The sequence below is a fragment of the Kogia breviceps genome, chromosome 10, assembly GCF_026419965.1.
Source record: "Kogia breviceps isolate mKogBre1 chromosome 10, mKogBre1 haplotype 1, whole genome shotgun sequence".
Lineage (NCBI taxonomy): Eukaryota > Metazoa > Chordata > Mammalia > Artiodactyla > Physeteridae > Kogia > Kogia breviceps.
The window spans coordinates 94,102,920-94,122,780 of NC_081319.1; the positions used below are offsets into that span (position 1 = coordinate 94,102,920).

The 19,861-nt window shown below is 37.3% G+C and overlaps 1 protein-coding gene across 2 annotated transcripts in view; it reads left to right on the plus strand.

The window, feature by feature from the left end:
• Positions 1 to 19,861, plus strand: part of NUP153 (nucleoporin 153) — a 76,308-nt gene that overhangs the window by 38,616 nt on the left and 17,831 nt on the right. For both annotated transcript variants that reach the window (XM_059076767.2, XM_067006727.1), the window contains exons 9-14: positions 1,979 to 2,125; positions 5,199 to 5,251; positions 5,515 to 5,641; positions 8,903 to 9,040; positions 9,924 to 10,022; positions 11,101 to 11,188. In XM_059076767.2, the coding sequence (XP_058932750.1) occupies positions 1,979 to 2,125; positions 5,199 to 5,251; positions 5,515 to 5,641; positions 8,903 to 9,040; positions 9,924 to 10,022; positions 11,101 to 11,188 (652 nt within the window). The remainder of the gene's footprint in view (positions 1 to 1,978; positions 2,126 to 5,198; positions 5,252 to 5,514; positions 5,642 to 8,902; positions 9,041 to 9,923; positions 10,023 to 11,100; positions 11,189 to 19,861) is intronic.

Below are 19,861 nucleotides of genomic sequence, written 5' to 3' on the forward strand. Positions count from 1 at the left end.
TTTTTTTTTTTTTTTTTTTTTTACTTTATTAAAAAAAATTTTGGGGAGTGTATAGGTGATTTACAATGTTTTGTTAGTTTCAGGTGTATAGCAAAGTGAATCAGTTATACACATGTCCACTCATTTTTTAGATTTTTTTTCCCATATAGGCCATTACAGAGTATAGAGTAGAGTTCCCTGTGCTATACAGTAGGTTCTTATTAGTTATCTATTTTATATATTCCTGTCAGTCTTTATGAGTGACTCTTTTGATAAATGAAAATAGGAGTGAACAGAGTTTGATGTTTTTATTAATTAGAAGTTCAGTGAACTAAAGCCCTCATTGAACATAGTTATCTTTGTAAATTTTCCTCATAAACAAACATTATGTCAAATTTGTTATGTGTGATGGGATTTCTAGTTGGCATATCTTCCATCAGTCAGCCAATGTACTGTTCCAAGATAGCAGAGCTAATAAAAAAATACAATATAGATTATACATTGATAATCTTTTTTAGTGTGTTCTATTTGGTTTAAATTAGCTGTGGAGATTACTGTGGGGGGAAAAAAATGCTTGATAGTTAGAGTTAAAGAGATATATTTTTTGTCAGTTATATTTGTGGCTAGTTAAATATCCTTCAGGCGAAGCAGATTCCCAGATCATTACTTGTGAAAGCATTTATTATGACACCGAGTTCCCCCAGCAGTAATTGATTAAAATTATCATAAATCTCTGAATTAATTGTGGGAACTATATTCAAGATATTGGTAAATTATAATTATTGTTACTGAAATTCTGAAAGCTTAATTGAGTCTTTTCTTGGGATAGCATTGCTTCTCAGTTTTCCGTAGTACCCCAGACATTTGTAATAAGGCAAGAGAGAATTCATTATTGGCTGCTGTGATGGGATTAATTTAAGCCATTAGCTGCTTTTCTCAGACTCACTTATATCAGATTGCTTAGAAAGATATAACATTTAAAAATTGTGCCATAAGAGAAGTTCTCATCAATAAAAATTTTATTAATGGTTGAGTATAGTATCAGTAAAATTTTGGTAATGGGTGCTGGGAAGTATAAAGACCAGAATACTGTGTTGTAGTTCAGGTTCTATGGTTGTAATCAGAACAGTCTACAAAACAGACTTGTTCATTGAATTATAGGATCACATTTGTGATGAGGATTTAGGGAAGAGCTAGTAACTATACAGAGGCTTTGCCCTGGAAACCAATGTTGTTCACAGCTGCTGCTGGGGGGAAGGACTGTATTCATAGTATTACAGTCTTTGGACAGAGTAGAAGCTCTTGGCTTTATAGTTGTTTTACACCAACAGGATTTTTACTGTGTTTCAGTGTACCAAAAGAATGTTGACAAAACACTTGTATACTTAGATAATGAAGCCAGTTCATCTTAAGATTTTGAATTCTTCACAGTGCTTTACTAATTAAATTGTATGACTTTTGATTTGGTTTTTAAGTAACAATGGAAGAAAATTTACTTGGAGAGAGGTTTGCTCATTTTTTAGCAATTAAGGTATTTTCATAGCTAGTTAAAAAATATAGCTGAAGAGAATGTAGATAGTAATTTGGGGAAAATGTGGCAAAATCAGTTTTGGTTCATATGTTTGAAATTCATCCTGTAAAAGCTTAGATTATTCAGAATGCTCTGCAATAGTTTCCATTTTGTGTGTGTCACATGTGTGTGAAAAGGCAGTAAGTCTAGAATAAAATAGTCTGAAACTATTTTGAAATTATATGTGTATATGTAGGTATATGTCTAAATAAATAAATACATACATAAATTAACAATATAAATACACACACACCCTTGGTTCTTCACTTTCAGTTTTTCCTCCTAGTATTTGTTTGCACCCACTGGGTATTTCTCTAGGAAGTACTCATAGTCTCTGGGTTACATTAGCTATTGTCAAATAATTTTTAGATATGCATCGCTGATATATGAAAATAAAAGTTTGTCTTTTGATTTCTGCCTGTCTGTAAGGTGGACTCTCAACACCCGCCTGTTCAGAGACTCATGACCCCGAAGCCAGTTTCCATAGCAGCAAATCGAACTGTTTATTTTAAACCATCTCTGACCCCATCTGGTGAATTAAGGAAGACTAATCAAAGAATAGATAAAAAGCACAGTGTGAGTATGTGTTTATTTTCACTAGTCTTTGAATATCGGTTAAAATGAATAAGAATAAGTAAAGTACCAGTAACCTACTATTGCAGTCTAGCAACTAGAAAATGCGTAAAGTTTGTGAATTAGTGATGATTACGAATTGGTATGGCTTTAAATGTTTGGCACCTTGGTCAAATCCTAAATTAGTGTTTACTAGTAAACATTAGTGTATATTCATTGTTTAGATTAAATAATTTTGCGACACTAGCTTTATTTGTGTGTTTAGTTTATGTTGTTGAACTATTTGAAAATAAATTTTAGACACCGTGACTGTTCACCCCAAACTACTTTGGTATAGATCTCCTATGTTGTCATGTCTAAGCAAATTACTGTCAGTTCCTTCCTGATATTATCTAATATCTAGTTCATATTCATATGTTATTTATAGCTGTTTGGGTTTTTTTTTTTTGCCATGCCATGCATCTTGTGGGATCTTAGTTCCCCAACCAGAGATTTTTTGTGTGTGTGTGTGTGGTACGCGGGCCTCTCACTGCCATGGCCTCTCCCATTGCGGAGCACAGGCTCCGGACGCGCAGGCTCAGCGGCCATGGCTCACGGGCCCAGCCGCTCCGCGGCATGTGGGATCTTCCCGGATCGGGGCACAAACCCACGTCCCCTGTATCGGCAGGCGGACTCTCAACCACTGCGCCACCAGGGAAGCCCCCCAGCCAGAGATTGAACCCAGGGCCCAGGTAGTGAAAGCGCAGAGTCCTAACCACTGGACTGCAAGGGAATTAATTCCCTATGGCTACTTTTTTGAGCCAGAATCCAAACAGGTTTCACATATTATTTTTGGTTTTGTCTTTCTAGACCTCAAATCTTCATGCTCACCACATTGTTTTTGTTTTTAAATAACTTCCTTATTGAGATATAATTCACATACCTTGCCATTCACCTATTTATTTAAAGTTTACAGTTCAGTGGTTTCAGTATATTCACAGTTGTTCGTCTACCACTACAGTCAATTTTAGAACATTTTCATCACCGTCCCCTCACCCTCACCCAAATCTCACATCCGTTAGTAGTCACTTTTCACCTATACCCCTCAAGCCCTAGGCAACCACTAATCTATCTATAGGTTTGCTTATCTGGACATTTCATATAAATGAAATCTTAAAATAAGTGGTCCTTGGTGTTTGGCTTATTTCACTTACATTTTTGAGGTTCACATCATATATTAGAACTTCAGTCCTTTTTATGGCTGAATAATATTTCATTGTTTGGATATACCATGTTTATCCATTCATCAGTTGAGGGACATTTGGGTTGTTTTCACTTTTTAACTGTAATGAATAAATACTGCTGTGAACTTTTGTGTGCAAGTTTTTTTGTGGACATCGGTATTCATTTCTCTTGGGTCTTACAGCTTGGAGTAGAATTGTTAGGCACATTGGTATTTGAAAAGGCCAGGTCACTTGTCTTATATGATGTGTCTCGTATCCTGGGTTTGTCTGTTTTCCTGTGTCATTTAACTAAAGTGTATTTTTTTGTATTTACATAACATCTTCCTATTTGTGCCTTTGTTTATGTTTAATTTCATTCAATCTTCATAACAACTCAATTTCTTGAAAATTTTCATACTGAAGTTGAAAGAATAGTACAATATTTACCCATTTCCTTTAACTTGACCCACCAATCTTTAACATTTTGTCATGTTTGCTTTATCAAACTTTAAAAAAATGATTTGAGCATAGTTTTGGACTTGCAAGAAAACTCTTAAGAACTCCACATTTTACTACATTTCCTTCATGTTTTTCTGTGTTTTCTACAAACAAGGAATTCCCTCACATAACTGCAGAACAATTACCCAAACTGGAAAGAAACTTGACATCGGTGCAGTACTATTATTTACCGATTTTATTTAGATGCCAGTTATCCCCAAAGAAAGAAAATGCAAGACCGTGTCTTGCACTTAGTTGTCATATCTCTTTATCTCCTTTAGTCTAGAACAGGTTTTTAGGGTTTTTTTTATTTGTTTGTTCTTACTGGTATTTCATAACATTGATAGTTCTGAAGAGTAAAGTAAGCTGCGTGTTCAACGTCTCCTCATGATTAGACTCTGGTGTGGTACTTTTGGTAGTAATACCACAGAGTACAGTCTGAACTCTCCTCAGTGTGTCATATTAGGAGGCACTCTCTACCAGCTTGTCCCACTTGTGACACTGTGATAATTAGTTAAGGTGGCGTCAGTGGGATTTCTTCACTGTGAAGTTACTATTTTACCTTTCGTAATTTAATAAGATAACTTTGAGAGGATAAATATCTTTTTCACCCACCAGTGTTAACATTATTGATGATATTTGCCTGAATCTATTATTTGTAGATGCCAAATGGTGGTTTTCTAATTACACTATTTCTTTTACCTTTATGAAGTTGGTTTTCTACTGTAGGAAGTTTTCTTTTCTCTTTTTTTGTGTGTATTTCTCTATTTAAGTCAGAGAGAATTCTTATATTTCATAAGATTATCTTATTAGCATTATTTATTTTGATGCTCATATTGTCCCATATTTGGCCTTTGAACTGGCTCCTGTGTGTCCTTTTAATATTTCTCCATCATTTTTCAAGCACTTAGTTTCTTTTTGATACTATAAAACAACCCAGGCTCATCTTGTGAGTTTTCAGCCCCACCCCTGTAATAAGCCATTTCTCCAAGGAACCCTGATTCCTTTAGATGGAGGAATTCTTAAGCTGCAGAGAATCATTTCAAAAGGAATATCCTTGTAAATTTGATTGCACACTTAATAGGCCATAATGAGAGATAAGTAAAAGTATTTTTGTGGTTGGTAAGTGTATTAAATTTGTACGCTGCTGTTTTGTTGAGAGGACAGTTGTGCTTAGTGACAGTTTATGTGTATAGTCACACTGTAGCTCTTGGTCATCCTTCAGGAGACAGGGTATAGGCTGCAGATTTTAGGATTCATTAACTAAAAAATCATCAAATTCCTGATTCCAAATATTAAAATTCACAGAGAGAAGGGTGGTGTTAAGAAAATTAAATAAGCAAGCATGTAAATACATTGTGTTTATTCTTTTCTAGACTGGATATGAAAAAAATGTGACACCAGGACAAAATAGAGAACAACGAGAAAGGTAATGTCATCTTTATAGTGAAGCTTCTTTATACTCGTTTGTAAGGTCTGTATTTGATTTGTATCTGCCTTTTTGAAGATTAAGAAGGTTAAAAAAATAGAAACCACACACACACACACACATCTTAGCTTTTAAAATCACATTCAGCTGAACATTTATTTTCTCAGTTGTTAGCAGTTCTAATTTTTCGGTGTTCAATTAATTAACAAGTTATGGACCAGAGTAATACATCATTGGTTTTAATTTTCTTTTTCTTTGCCTAGCGGCTTTTCTTACCCAGATTTCAGTGTGTCTGCAGCCAATGGTTTGTCTTCTGGAGTAGGTGGTGGAGGTGGGAAGATGAGGCGAGAGAGGACGCGCTTTGTGGCATCTGAACCTCGAGAGGAGGAGGTAGGGTTGTACTCTTAACTTGTGTTCTGAAGCACCATAATACCTTGAAGTTTATGATTAAAAGCTTTGGTGTGGTGGTGAGGGGGAGACCTGGAGGTCCCCTGGAGGGGTGGGGTTTGGGGAGACCCAGCACAAGAATAATCTGCCATTGAAACAGTTCCTTAAAAGTGTGTGTGTGTTAAGCTGTCAGGCTTTTTTTTTTTTTTTTTTTTAATAATTTTTGGCTGCGTTGGGTCTTTGTTGCTGCGTAGGCTTTCTCTAGTTGTGGTGAGCAAGGGCTACTCTTCATTGCAGTGCGCTGGCTTCTCATTGTGGTGACTCCTCGTTGCGGAGCACGGCCTCTAGGCGTGCGGGCTTTGGTAGTTGTGGCGCGCGGGCTCAGTAGTTGTGGCTCGCGGGCGCTAGAGTGCAGGCTCAGTAGTTGCGGCGCACGGGCTTAGTTGCTCCATGGCATGTGGGATCTTGGTTTCCCCAACCAGGGATAGAACTGGCATCCCCTGCATTGCAAGATGGATTCTTAACCACTGGACCACCAGGGAAGTCTGGAGAAATGTTTCCACCTGTGTAACCCAAACCCCTATCAAGCTGTCAAACATTTCCATCACTCCAGAAAGTTCACTCATGCACCTTCCCTGTCAATGCGCATTGCCTCCAGCCCCAGGGACAGTCACTATTCTCATTTGTTCCATCATATATATGGTTTTGCTGGTTCTAGAACTTCATATGGATACAGTTAGTCAGTGTGTATTCTTCTGTTCCTGACTATTGTGAATAAAGCTGCTGTGAACATTCTTGAACCTTTTTGTAGACATAAGTTATTTCTCTTAAGATAAATACTTAGAAGTGGAGTTATGAGGTTATATGATATGTGTTTAACTTTTTAAGTAACTGACAAACTGTTTTCCCCAAAGTGATTGTAACATTTTACACTCCCACCAGCAGTGTGGGGCTTTTCTTACTCAATCAACTACTCTTTATCAGTAGTTGACTGTCATCCTTTAAATTTTAGCCATTCTGCTTTGTGTATGATGGTGTCTCATTGTAATTTTAATTTGCCTTTCCCTCTTGCTTAATAATGTGTTCTTCTTTATGTGTTTATTGGCCATAATATCTTCCTTTGTGAAGTGTCAGTTAGATCTTTTGCTCTTTTAAAAATTGGATTGTCTTACTATCGTCGAGTTGTAGGAACTCTATAAATTCTAGACCCAAGTACTTTGTCAGATACGTGTCTTACAAATATTTTCTCCCAATTTGACTTGCCTAATCCTTTTCTTAACAGTATCCTTTGATAAGCAGATGTTCTAACTTTATGAAGTCTGAACTTACCCATTTTTTCCCATTATTTTTTTACTGTTCTTTGTGTCCTAAGAAACCTATCCCCAGGCTGCCAGAAAAGTCTCCTATGTTTTCTTCTAGGAGATTTATAGTACTGCTTTTATGTTTTTCCTAATTTCCTTTTTGATTGCTTATATGATCCATGGATTATTAAGAAGTGGATTTAGTCATGATTTTAATGTTTTGAAGTGTATTGAGACTTGTTTTGTAGCCCAGCACATGGTCTGCTTGATGAGTCTTGACGAATGTATATTCTGTGGTTGTTGGGTATAGTATTCTCTAGATATCAGTTAGATAAGATGACTGATAGTATTTCTAAGATCTTTGTTCTTGCTGAATTTAGGAGGGAGTTGGGTGGGGAGATGTCTGTTTACTGTATTGTTGAGATATGAGTTAAAATTGTCAACTTTTATTAGGTGAATTTGTCTTTTTCCCATTTATAATGTCAATTTTTGCTTACTTATTTTGAGGCCCTCATTGGTGCATACACCTTATATCTATTGCAGCTTCTCAGTGATTTGCTCCTTTTAATGTTACTAACTGTCCTTTAAAAAAATCTTTGGAAATATTCGTCTTGAAACCTGCTTTAGCCAGTGTTTAATACAGCCACAGCCCCTTTATTACTGGGGTTAACCTTCTTCTGCTTACCAACTGCAAGTTATATCTTTTTCCATCCATTTACCTTCAATCTGTGCCTTTCCGTTTAACGTTAAGTCTCTTAGTAGACAGCATATAATCGAGGCTTGTCCTTTTATCTGTTTTCTGCCTTTTAATTGGAATGTTTACTTATATTATTGGTATGGTTGGATTAAGGTCTACCTTTTTAAAATTTTTCCAATTTTTACCACTTGTTTTTTGTTTCTCTCTTGTTCCTTTTGAAAGCTGTCTTCTTTTAGGTTAATTGGAAAAATTAAGAGGAAAAATGGATATTTACCTCACATATTCTCCACTTCTTCCAGAAATCTGAATTTCAATTTGGTATCATTTCCCTTCACCCTGAAGAACCTGTAGAGCAGGTTTTATGGCGACAGATTCTTAGTTTTGTTTTCTCCAAATGCCTTTATTACACACCTGTAGTTTACAGAGATTTGGTTTGCCAGAGGTTTAGACAGTTTATATGCAGACTTGGGACTCCCTTCTGTGGCTCTTCGTTCCTGCATCTCCCCTTATTTTCTACATACCGTGATCACCCGTGTGTGTCCTTTAAATGCCTCGACCAACAGATTTGCAGTTTTCTTTCTGAATTTGAACTGTCCAACTGACATCAAATCAAAGAGAGCAGGAAGCTCACTCAGAAGAAGCCCTTCTTCTAAGTATCTTCTTCCCTCCAGTATCTGCTTGCTTTGGGTTGATTTATAGTGTTTTCAGATGGATGTGTTTAATATATTGTCCAGCGTCTATAATTCTTATCTGTCAGAGCATTGGTCAGACACAAGCTCCTCCACCATTAGCAGAAGTGGAACTCTTTTTGTCTGTTCTAATCTGGGTCATTTGAGACTAGTGGTGGTCTTTGCTATATGGAGTTAAAAAACCAAGACAGTTCACCAGACTTACCAGTGCTGACATTTATTAAATGCTTGTTGTACATGCCAAGACCAAAAGTGACTTTCTTTCATATTAATACCACTATGGTATGTTAATTTTTTTTCTCATTTTCACCAGTTAGGAAATTGGTACTGAGGACAGCTGGGTTCACAAAGTCTCGTGGCTGACTGGTGGCACAGCTGGGATTCAAATCTTGTTTAGTTTTTTTTTTTTTTATTATTCAAGAGCTCACATTGTTAACACTGCATAGTGCTACCGTATCCCTGTGTATTTTAAACTTACCTGTAACTATTGATAGATTAGTTCTACCTGAAAATAAGTAGAGACAAAAGTATGACATGAAAGATGAAATATACCATTGTAAAACATGTTGTGTTTTAGGAAATGGAAGTCCCAGTATTACCGAAAATCTCTCTACCCATCACCAGTTCTTCACTGCCTACCTTCAGTTTTAGTTCTTCTGTGATCACAGCTTCCTCTCCATCACCCACTAGTCCTTCACAATCATTAACAAACCAGGTAAAAAACCATAGTACCAAGAGAGGTGATATTTGTTTTTTCTCATTCTTTATTTTTAAGAAAGCTAATCTGTTTAAAGCAATGATTAATTTTCACCATGGAAATTAACAACTCATTAAGATGAGAAAAATGGAAATAGTGTTTTGCTTTTTTTTTAATGTACATCATGATGGGAGCATTCTTCAATTCTTATGAATGCATTAGAGGAAGAGTTGATTATTAGTTTGTTTCCAAACAGTGTTTCCAGTTAAAATACTTTTTTTTTTCCAGTGAGAGTGGATTTATGTTTTTGTTTCTCAAGTAGTATTAACATTTTTAATCTGCTCCTGAAATTTTTATGCTTTTTTTCCTGACTTTTACATCTTCTGAACATATTCTTTTTTTTTTTTTTTTTTTTTTTTCTTTTTTTTTTTTCTTTTTTGGTACATGCGCCTCTCACTGTTGTGGCCTCTCCCGTTGCGGAGCACAGGCTCTGGACGCGCAGGCTCAGCGGCCGTGGCTCACGGGCCCAGCCGCTCCGCGGTGTGTGGGATCTTCCTGGACCGGGGCACGAACCCGCGTCCCCTGCATCGGCAGGCGGACTCTCAACCACTGCACCACCAGGGAAGCCCTGAACGTATTCTTATAGATGTTATTTTTTCCCCTTTAGATAAATATCTCCCTCTAAGGTAATGTATATTCCTCTTCCAAGAGGAAGCAAGATCTTATAGCAGTTAACTGTTAAGTAGTTTGCAGAAGTTAAAAAGTGATTTTTAAATTCAAAAGAGGAAAAAATTGCTTTTGACTTCTTTGTAATAATTAATTTTGCTTAGTCTATTTTATTGTCAATTTCTTTTCTAAAAAACTCTTTTTGTATTGTTTCTTTAATAATTTGGAAAACTAGGTACAAATGACCTCTCCAAACAGCACTGGCAGCCCCTTGTTTAGATTTTCATCTCCAATTGTAAAATCTACTGAGGCAGATGTACTACCTCCGTCATCTGTAAGTAGCAAGCAAGTAATATTTCATATTTATTGATTTCAAAGGCATACTGTATTTTTAAAATCAAATCTAAGATGCCATTGGTAGTAAGAAATACCACTTTTCTTACCAAAAAAATTCCAATATACAGAAAACTTTCAGTGAACATCTATATATTTTTCACTATATATGTGTGTGTGTGTGTGTGTGTGTGTGTGTATATATATATATATATATATATATATATATATGCATTTTATTATGTACCATTTGAAAGTTAGGATGCAGATATCTTGGTACCCTTAATACCTTTCCGTGTATCCCCTAAGAAAAAGGATATTCCTTTGCATACCCACAATACAGTTATCCTATCCAAGAAATGTAACATGATATAATAGTAATAGTGTTCATGTTCAGATCTACCCATCAGCCCCAGACTGTCCTTTAATTGCTGTTTGTTTCTCTTGGTCCTAGATCCAGTTACAATTAGGACTAATCTAAGTCATACTGAATTTAGTTAACATGTCTCTTGAATTGACTTTAATCTAGAAAAGTTGGAAGTATTTATGTCCCACAGTATGTATTTGTTTCTTCATAACTAAGAATAAATATTTTGACTAAGAATAATACATACGTTTAATGTTCAAATTGCCCAACCTGTATTTGGCATGTGTATCATTTTAACATGTTACCTTCTGTTTTTCACTGTGTCCTTGTTTTCTGTCACAACTAGATGTTCCAGATCATTTTGTAACTTCCCTGCCACATGCCTGAAATGCACTTGTTGGCCACAAAGTCTCACGCTGTTTATTAGGAAATGGCATTTAGAAATCCAGAACTGGGCATTAGGAACACATTATTTTATGTATTGCTTTAAATGAAAAAATGCTTCAGAAATTTAAAATGCTGTTGTTAAACTGTGACACACCATTCATTATAAGAAGCACACCAATTTTAGAGATTTAAAATAGGAGAAACTGTGAATCTTAAAATATGTGAAATTCAGTATATTTTTTTGACTTGGCATAAAATAGAGCTTTATATTTGATAATCATCTGAAGCTAAATGGACACTGAAAAGACACCTTCTCTTTCTACAGATTGGATTTACATTTAGTGTGCCCGTGGCGAAGACAGCAGAACGTTGTGGCCCTAGTAGTGACTCAGAGCCACTTACAAGGAGTTCAGGTAAGGAAACATTTCCATAATATTTCACATAAAAATACATTAGATTGATATTTTATAAATTTATTTTATTTATTTATTGTTTTTGGCTGCATTGGGTCTTCGTTGCTGTGCATGGGCTTTTCTCTGATTGTGGAGAGCGGGGGCTACTCTTTGTTGTGGCGCACAGGCCTCTCATTGCGGTGGCTTCTCGTTGCAGGGCATGGGCTCTAGGCATGTGGGCTTCAGTAGTAGTGGCACGTGGGCTCAGCAGTTGTGGCTCGCGGGCTCTAGAGCGCAGGCCCAGTACTTGTGGTGCACGGGATCAGCCGCTCCGTGGCACGTGGGATCCTCCTAGACCAGGGCTCAAACCCATGTCCCCTGCATTGGCAGGCGGATTCCCAACCACCGCGCCACCAGGGAAGCCCCAGGATTGATATTTTAAATTATCTTTTACCTTTGGCAGTTCTTGTAAATGGTTTTGTTTGAATACAGTTAGCTCTCTAAATGTGAATGGTTACAGTTTGGATGTGAAAGGGATGGTCACAATAACAAATTTATCCACTGTCTTTGTTTAGTCAAAATAAAGTGATAGTTTATTATAAATGAAATCATCCCTTTATTTTTTTAACATCTTTATTAGACTATAATTGCTTTACAATGGTGTGTTAGTTTCTGCTGTATAACAAAGTGAATCAGCTGTACGTATACATATATCCCCATGTCCACTCCCTCTTGCGTCTCCCTCCCACCCTCCCTACCCCACCCCTCTAGGTGGTCACAAAGTCCCAAGCTGATCTCTCTGTGCTATGCGGCTGCTTCCCACTAGCTATCTGTTTTACATTTGGTAGTGTATATATGGCCATGCCACTCTCTCAGTTTGTCCCAGCTTCCCCTTCCCTGTGTCCTCAAGTCCATTCTCTCTGCGTCTTCTTTCTTTATTCCAGTCCTGCCCGTAGGTTCTTCAGAACCTTTTTTTTTTTTTTTTAAGATTCCATATATATGTGTTAGCATATGATATTTGTTTTTCTCTTTCTGACTTACTTCACTCTATGACAGACTCTAGGTCCATCCACCTGACTACAGATAACTCAATTTCGTTTATTTTTATGGCTGAGTAATATTTCATTGTATATGTCGATGGACACTTAGGTTGCTTCCTGGCTATTGTAAATAGTGCTGCAGTGAACATTGTGGTACATGGCTCTGTTTGAATTATGGTTTTCTCAGCGTATATGCCCAGTAGTGGTATTGCTGGGTCGTACGGTAGTTCTATTTTTAGTTTTTTAAGGAACCTCCATACTGTTCTCCATAGTGGCTGTATCAATTTACATTCCCTCCACCAGTGCAGGAGGGTTCCCTTTTCTCCACACCCTCTCCAGCATTTATTGTTTGTAGATTTTTTGATGATGGCCATTCTGACAGGTGTGAGATGATGTCTCATTGTAGTTTTGATTTGCATTTCTTTAATGATTAGTAATGTTGAGCATCCTTTCATGTGTTTGTTGACAATCTGTATATCTTTGGAGAAATGTCTATTTAGGTCTTCCGCCCATTTTTGGATTGGGTTCTTGTTTGTTTGTTTGTTTGATATTGAGCTGCTTGTATATTTTGGAGATTAGTCCTTTGTCGGTTGCTTCGTTTGCAAATATTTTCTCCCATTCTGAGAGTTGTCTTTTCGTCTTTTTTTATGGTTGCCTTTGCTGTGCAAAAGCTTTTAAGTTTCATTAGGTCCCATTTGTTTGTTTTTGATTTTATTTCCATTTCTCTAGGTAATGGGTCAAAAAGGATCTTGCTGCTATTTATTAGAGTGTTCTGCCTATAGTTCAATAGTGTCTGGCCTTACATTTAGGTCTTTAATCCATTTTGAGTTTATTTTTGTGTATGCTGTTAGGGAGTGTTCTAATTTCATTCTTTTACATGTAGCTGTCCAGTTTTCCCAGCACCACTTATTGAAGAGGCTGTCTTTTCTCCATTGTATATTCTTGCCTCGTTTATCAAAGATAAGGTGATCATACGTGTGTAGGTTTATCTCTGGGCTTTCTACCCTGTTCCATTGATCTGTATTTCTGTTTTTGTGCCAGTACCAGACTGTCTTGATTACTGTAGCTTTGTAGTAATAGTCTGAAGTCTGGGAGCCTGATTCCTCCAGCTCTGTTTTTCGTTCTCAAGATTGCTTTGGCTATTTCAGGTCTTTTGTGTTTCCATACAAATTGTGAAATTTTTTTGGTTCTAGTTCTGTGGAAAATGCCATTGGTAGTTTGATAGGGATTGCATTGAATCTGTAGATTGCTTTGGGTGGTGTAGCCATTTTTACAATGTTGATTCTTCCAATCCAAGAATATGGTATATCTCTTCATCTATTTGTAACATGTTTAATTTCTTTCATCAGTGTCTTATAATTTTCTGCATACAGGTCTTTTGTCTCCTTAGGTAGGTTTATTTGTAGGTATTTTTATTCTTTTTGTTGCAGTGGAACATGGGAGTGTTTCCTTAATTTCTCTTTCAGATTTTTCATCATTAGTGTAGAGGAATGCCAGAGATTTCTGTGCATTAATTTTGTATCCTGCTACTTTACCAGATTCGTTGATTAGCTGTAGTAGTTTTCTGGTAGCATTTTTAGGATTCTGTATGTGTAGTATCATGTCATCTGCAAACAGTGACCGTTTTACTTTTTCTTTTCTGATTTGGATTCCTTTTATTTCTTTTTCTTCTCTGATTGCTGTGGCTAAAACTTCCAAAACTATGTTGAATAATAATGGTGAGAGTGGGCAACCTTGTCTTGTTCCTCAACTTAGTGGAAATGGTTTCACTTTCTCACCATTCAGAACATGCTGGCTGTGGGTTTGTCATATGTGGCCTTTATTATGTTGAGGTAGGTTCCCTCTATGCCCACTTTCTGGAGAGTTTTTATCATAAATGGGTGTTGAATTTTGTCAAAAGCTTTTTCTGCATCTATTGAGATGATAATATGGTGTTTATCCTTCAATATGTTAATATGATGTATAACATTGATTGATTTGCATATATTGAAGAATCCTTGCATTCCTGGGATAAACCCCACTTTTTATCATGGTGTGTGATCTTTTTAGTATGCTGCTGGATTCTGTTTGCTAGTATTTTGTTGAGGATTTTTGCATCTATGTTCATCAGTGATATTGGCCTGTAGTTTTCTTTTTTTATAACATCTTTGTCTGGTTTTGGTCAGGGTGATGGTAGCCTCGTAGAATGAGTTTGGGAGTTTTCTTCCCCCTGCTATATTTTGGAAGAGTTTGAGAAGGATACGTGTTAGCTCTTCTCTAAGTGTTTGATGCAATTTGCCTGTGAAGCCATCTGGTCCTGGGCTTTTGTTTGTTGGAAGATTTTTAATCACAGTTCCAATTTCAGTGCTTGTGATTGGTCTGTTTATATTTTCTATTTCTTCCTGGTTCCGTTTTGGAAGGTTGTGCTTTTCTAAGAATTCCAGGTTGTCCATTTTATTGGCATATAGTTGCTTGTAGTAATCTCTCTTGATCCTTTGTACTTCTGCAGTGTCAGTTGTTACTTACCTTTTTCATTTCTAATTCTATTGATTTGAGTCTTCTCCCTTTTTTCTTGATGAGTCTGGCTAATGGTTTATGAATTTTGTTTATCTTCTCCAAGAACCAGCTTTTAGTTTTATTCATCTTTGCTATTGTTTCCTTCATTTCTTTTTCATTTATTTCTGATCTCATCTTTATGATTTCTTTCCTTCTGCTAACTTTGGTGTTTTTTTATTTGTTCTTTCTCTAATTGCTTTAGGTGTAAGGTTAGGTTGTTGGAGATTTTTCTTGTTTCTTGAGTAGGATTGTATTGCTATAAACTTCTCTCTTAGAACTGCTTTTGCTGCTTCCCATAGGTTTTGGGCTGTCATATTTTCATTGTCATTTGCTTCTAGGAATTTTTTTGATTTCCTCTTTGATTTCTTCAGTAATCTTTTGGTTATTTAGTAGTGTATTGTTTAGCCTCCATGTGTTTGTATTTTTTACAGTTTTTTTTCCTGTAATTGATATCTAGTTGTATAGTGTTGTTGTTGGAAAAGATACTCGATATAATTTCAATTTTCTTAAATTTACCAAGGCTTGATTTGTGACCCAAGATATGATCTATCCTGGAGAATGTTTCATGAGCACTTGAGAATAAAGTGTACTCTGTCATTTTTGGATGGAATGTCCTATAAATACCAATTAAGTCCATCTTGGTTATGTGTCTTTTAAAGCTTGTATTTCCTTATTTATTTTCATTTTGGTTGATCTATCCATTGGCAAAAGTGGGGTGTTAAAGCCCCCTACTGTTATTGTGTTACTGTCGATTTCCCCTTTTATGGCTGTTAGCATTTGCCTTATGTATTGAGGTGCTCCTGTGTTGGTTTCATAAATATTTACAATTGTTATATCTTCTTAGATTGATCCCTTGATCATTATATAGTATCCTTCTTTGTGTCTTGTAATAGTCTTTATTTTAAAGTATATTTTGTCTGGTATGAGACTTGCTACTCCAGCTTTCTTTTCATTTCCATTTGCATAGAATATCTTTTTCCATCCCCTCACTTTCAGTCTGTATGTGTCCCTAAGTCTAAAGTGGGTCTCTTGTAGGCAGCATATATATATGGATCTTGTTTTTGTATCCATTCAGCCAATCTATGTCTTTTGGTTGGATCATTTAATCCATTTACATTTAAGGTAGTTATCGATATGTATGTTCCTGTTACCATTTTCTTAATTGTTTTGGGTTTGTTATAGTAGGTCTTTTCCTTCTCTTGTATTTCCTGCCTAGAGAAGTTCCTTTAGCATTTGTTGTAAAGCTGGTTTGGTGGTGCTGAGTTCTCTTAGCTTTTGCTTGTCTGTAAAGGTTTTAATTTCTCTGTCGAATCTGAATGAGATCCTTGCTGGGTAGAGTAATCTTGGTTGTAGGTTTTTTCCTTTCATCACTTTTTTTTTTGCGGTACGCGGGCCTCTCACTGTTGTGGCCTCTCCCGTTGCGGAGCACAGGCTCCGGACGCGCAGGCTCAGCGGCCATGGCTCATGGGCCCAACCGCTCCGCGGCATGTGGGATCTTCTCGGACCGGGGCACGAACCCGTGTCCCCTGCATCGGCAGGCGGAGTCTCAACCACTGCACCACTGGGGAAGCCCCCCTTTCATCACTTTTAATATGTCCTGCCACTCCCTTCTGGCTTGCAGAGTTTGTGCTGAAAGGTCAGCTGTTAACCTTAGGGGATTCCCTTGAATGTTTTTTGTTGCTTTTCCCTTGCTGCTGTTAATTTTTTTTCTTTGTATTTAATTTTTGATAGTTTGATTAATATGTGTCTTGGCATGTTTCTCCTTGGATTTATCCTGTATGGGACTCTGTGCTTCCTGGACTTGATTGAAAACTTCCCTAACATGGGAAAGGATATAGTCAACTATAATCTCTTCAAATATTTTCTCAGTCCCTTTCTTTTTCTCTTCTTCTGGGACCCCTATAATTCGAATATTGGTGTGTTTAATGTTGTCCCAGAGATCTCTGAGAGTCTCGTCAATTCTTTTCATTCTTTTTTCTTTATTCTGCTCTGTGGTAGTTATTTCCACTATTTTATCTTCCAGGTCACTTATCTGTTCTGCTGCCTCAGTTATTCTGCTATTGATCCCTTCTAGAGAATTTTTCATTTCATTTATTGTGTTGTTCATCATTGTTTGTTGGCTCTTATTTCTTCTAGGTCCTTGTTAAACGTCTTTTGTATTTTCTCCATTCTATTTCCAAGATTTTGGATCCTCTTTACTATCGTTACTCTGAATTGTTTTTCAAGTAGACTGCCTATTTCCTCTTCATTTGTTTGGTCTGCTGGGTTTTTACCTTGCTCCTTCATCTGCTGCATATTCTTCTGTCTTCTCATTTTACTTAACTTACTGCATTTGGGGTCTTCTTTTCGCAGGCTGCAGGTTCGTAGTTCCCGTTATTTTTGGTGTCTGCCCCCAGTGGGTAAGGTTGTTTCAGTGGGTTGCTTAGGCTTCCTGTTGGAGGGGACTGGTACCTGTGTTCTGGTGGATGAGGCTAGATCTTGTCTTTCTGGTGGGCAGGGTTGTGTCTGGTGGTGTGTTTTGGGGTGCCTGTGAACTTAGTATGGCTTTAGGAATCCTCTCTGCTGCTCATGGTTGGGATTGTGTTCCTGTATTGATAGTTGTTTGGCAGGGGGTGTCTAGCACTGGAGCGTGCTGGTCGTTGAGTGGAGCTGGGTCTTAGCGTTGAGATGAGGATCTCTGGGAGAGCTGTCGCCGATTGATATTACAAGGGGCCAGGAGGTCTCTGGTCGTCCAATGTCCTGAACTCGGCTCTCCCACTTCAGAGGCTCAGGCCTGACACCCGGCTGGAGCACCAAGAGCCTGTCGGCCACACGGCCAGGTATGTGGGGCGTTGCTAGCGTTTTGGGAGGCCTGAGGTCTTCTGCCAGCGTTCAGTGTGTGTTCTGTAGGAGTTGTTCCACGTGTAGATGTATTTTTGATGTATTTGTGGGGAAGACGGTGATCTTCACGTCTTACTCCTTCACCGTCTTGAAGGCCGCCCACTGTATTTACTTTTATTACACAGTTATTATTATTCTTCTCTTGGTAGCATATTTGATGTATTGTTTCAGGAATATCCTGATGGTTATAAACTTGTCCTCAGTTGGAGGAACCAAGCAACAGGGAGCTGTGCTGACGTTTGCTCCTGTCACTGGAACTACTCCTACTGCTGCAGCTTTCCTCCTAGGCCTCCACTCACCAGATCTAGGCAGCCTTCCAGGAGCCATGACTGCTGGTTACTGATCCCAGGCTGCCCACCAGGTCTCACAGAGGTGTCTGGTATTAACCTGTCTACCAGTGCTCTTGGTACCAGACTCGCCTCTGTGCTAAGCAGACATCCTCATCTGAGCAACAGGAGAGCTCCCTCAGCGGGTTTCTCGCCGTGGAAGCTCTATAAATGAAATGTTACAAGAAGTTCAAGGGTGGTCTACCTTGTAATTACAGTGGATTCCATCTGTAGGTTTACTCTTGAGTTCACAAGCATTTTTATGTGTAAGGGTTATGCCGGCCTCTGCAGATAGTGATATATAATTTCTAAACTCAAAAAAATGGGCATAATTGAGGGAAAGAAATGAATATTCAGATAATTAAATCATAGGCTTTTGCTGTGGTGGTGGTGGTTTTGTTTCAAGTATTGGGTGTTTGGGAAATGAAGAATCATCTGGGCTGAGTTACTCAGGTCAGGAATTCTGAGTAAGGGCATTTCTCACCCAAGAAACAGCCAAATGCAAGAGAACAAGAGGAAAATCATGGCATACTTGGAAAATCACAAATAATTTGTCACGAGATTGAGAGGTAACTTTAAATTCTAAAAATTCTCTGAATGCTATGCTCAGTAATTGGATTTTAATCTAATGTGGTAGGAAAACATTGGGTGGCTTTTATAGGGGGTGAGATGGTGCCTTGGAGTAACAGCAGTGTGTTGAGTGGGCGTGTGGGTGGGATTGGGGTGTCATATGCTGAGACACCAGTTAAGGGGCTGTTGGCTTATTCAGAAGTGTTTCGTTGACTATCTGCTGAGTTTGGGAATTTTTAAAAACTAGCTCCTCCCTCAAAAGATAGGTTTATAAAACTGTCAAAGACCCAGGACCTATTAGCTAAGAAAGTCTTTGTCTTTGGATGATCTGGAAGGCAAGAGCATGGGTTATGAGAGTGGCACAAAATAAGAATTTGACTGGTATGTTCTCAATCCTAATTTTTGTTGAATAAAACAGCCCTGTGTAAGAGAAAGTAATAAGCATATTTTCGGTGTACTTAACACATGATTTTTTTTTTTTCTTTAATGTTACTGTGAATTCAAGAAGAATCAACGGATTCAAATTTCATTTTCATGCCTGGTTATGAGGGAAGGGCATTAAAGGCCTTCAGTTTTTATTAATGCTTTACTAATGGTAACTGAATGAGTAATAGTTTGTTAAAACAACTTTTGTGTTTCATTACATCTGGGGAAATTATCCAGATTTTTCAGGAGTTTATTATGAGTGGCATATATAGAATTGTTCTTAAATTGAAATTGTTCTTAAACTGAAATTTTAGGTCATTGATTTGTTTGTCACACACACAAACACACCTATAATTTTGAAACAATCCCAAACATGTCATCTGTAAACAGAAATACAGTGACAAAATGATTATTGTACTCACAATATAGATCTCTTATTTTAAGTATAAGGATATGTTTGTTTTAGCAAGTTTGGGAACTATGAAAAGTAAAAAACATCACTCTTTAGATGTAAACAGTCAAAATCTTCTGGACTTTCTAACCTACTCTTTCCCATAACTATGCTTCTGAGAATGATTTTTTTGTGGCTGCATAGCATTCCATCATGTCAGTGTTCTGTAATTTATGTAACTAGTCCCTTTTATTAAGTATCATCCAGGTTTTCAGTATAATAACTGAAAGATATTTTCAATCATAGGATGAATTTCTAGAAATATCTGGTTTAATTAAACATTAATTTTTTTAAACATCTTTATTGGAGTGAAATTGCTTTACAATGATGTGTTACTTTCTGCTTTTCAACAAACTGAATCAGTTATACATATACATATGTTCCCGTATCTCCTCCCTCTTGCGTCTCCCTCCCTCCCACCCTCCCTCTCCCACCCCTCTAGGTGGTCACAAAGCACCGAGCTGAT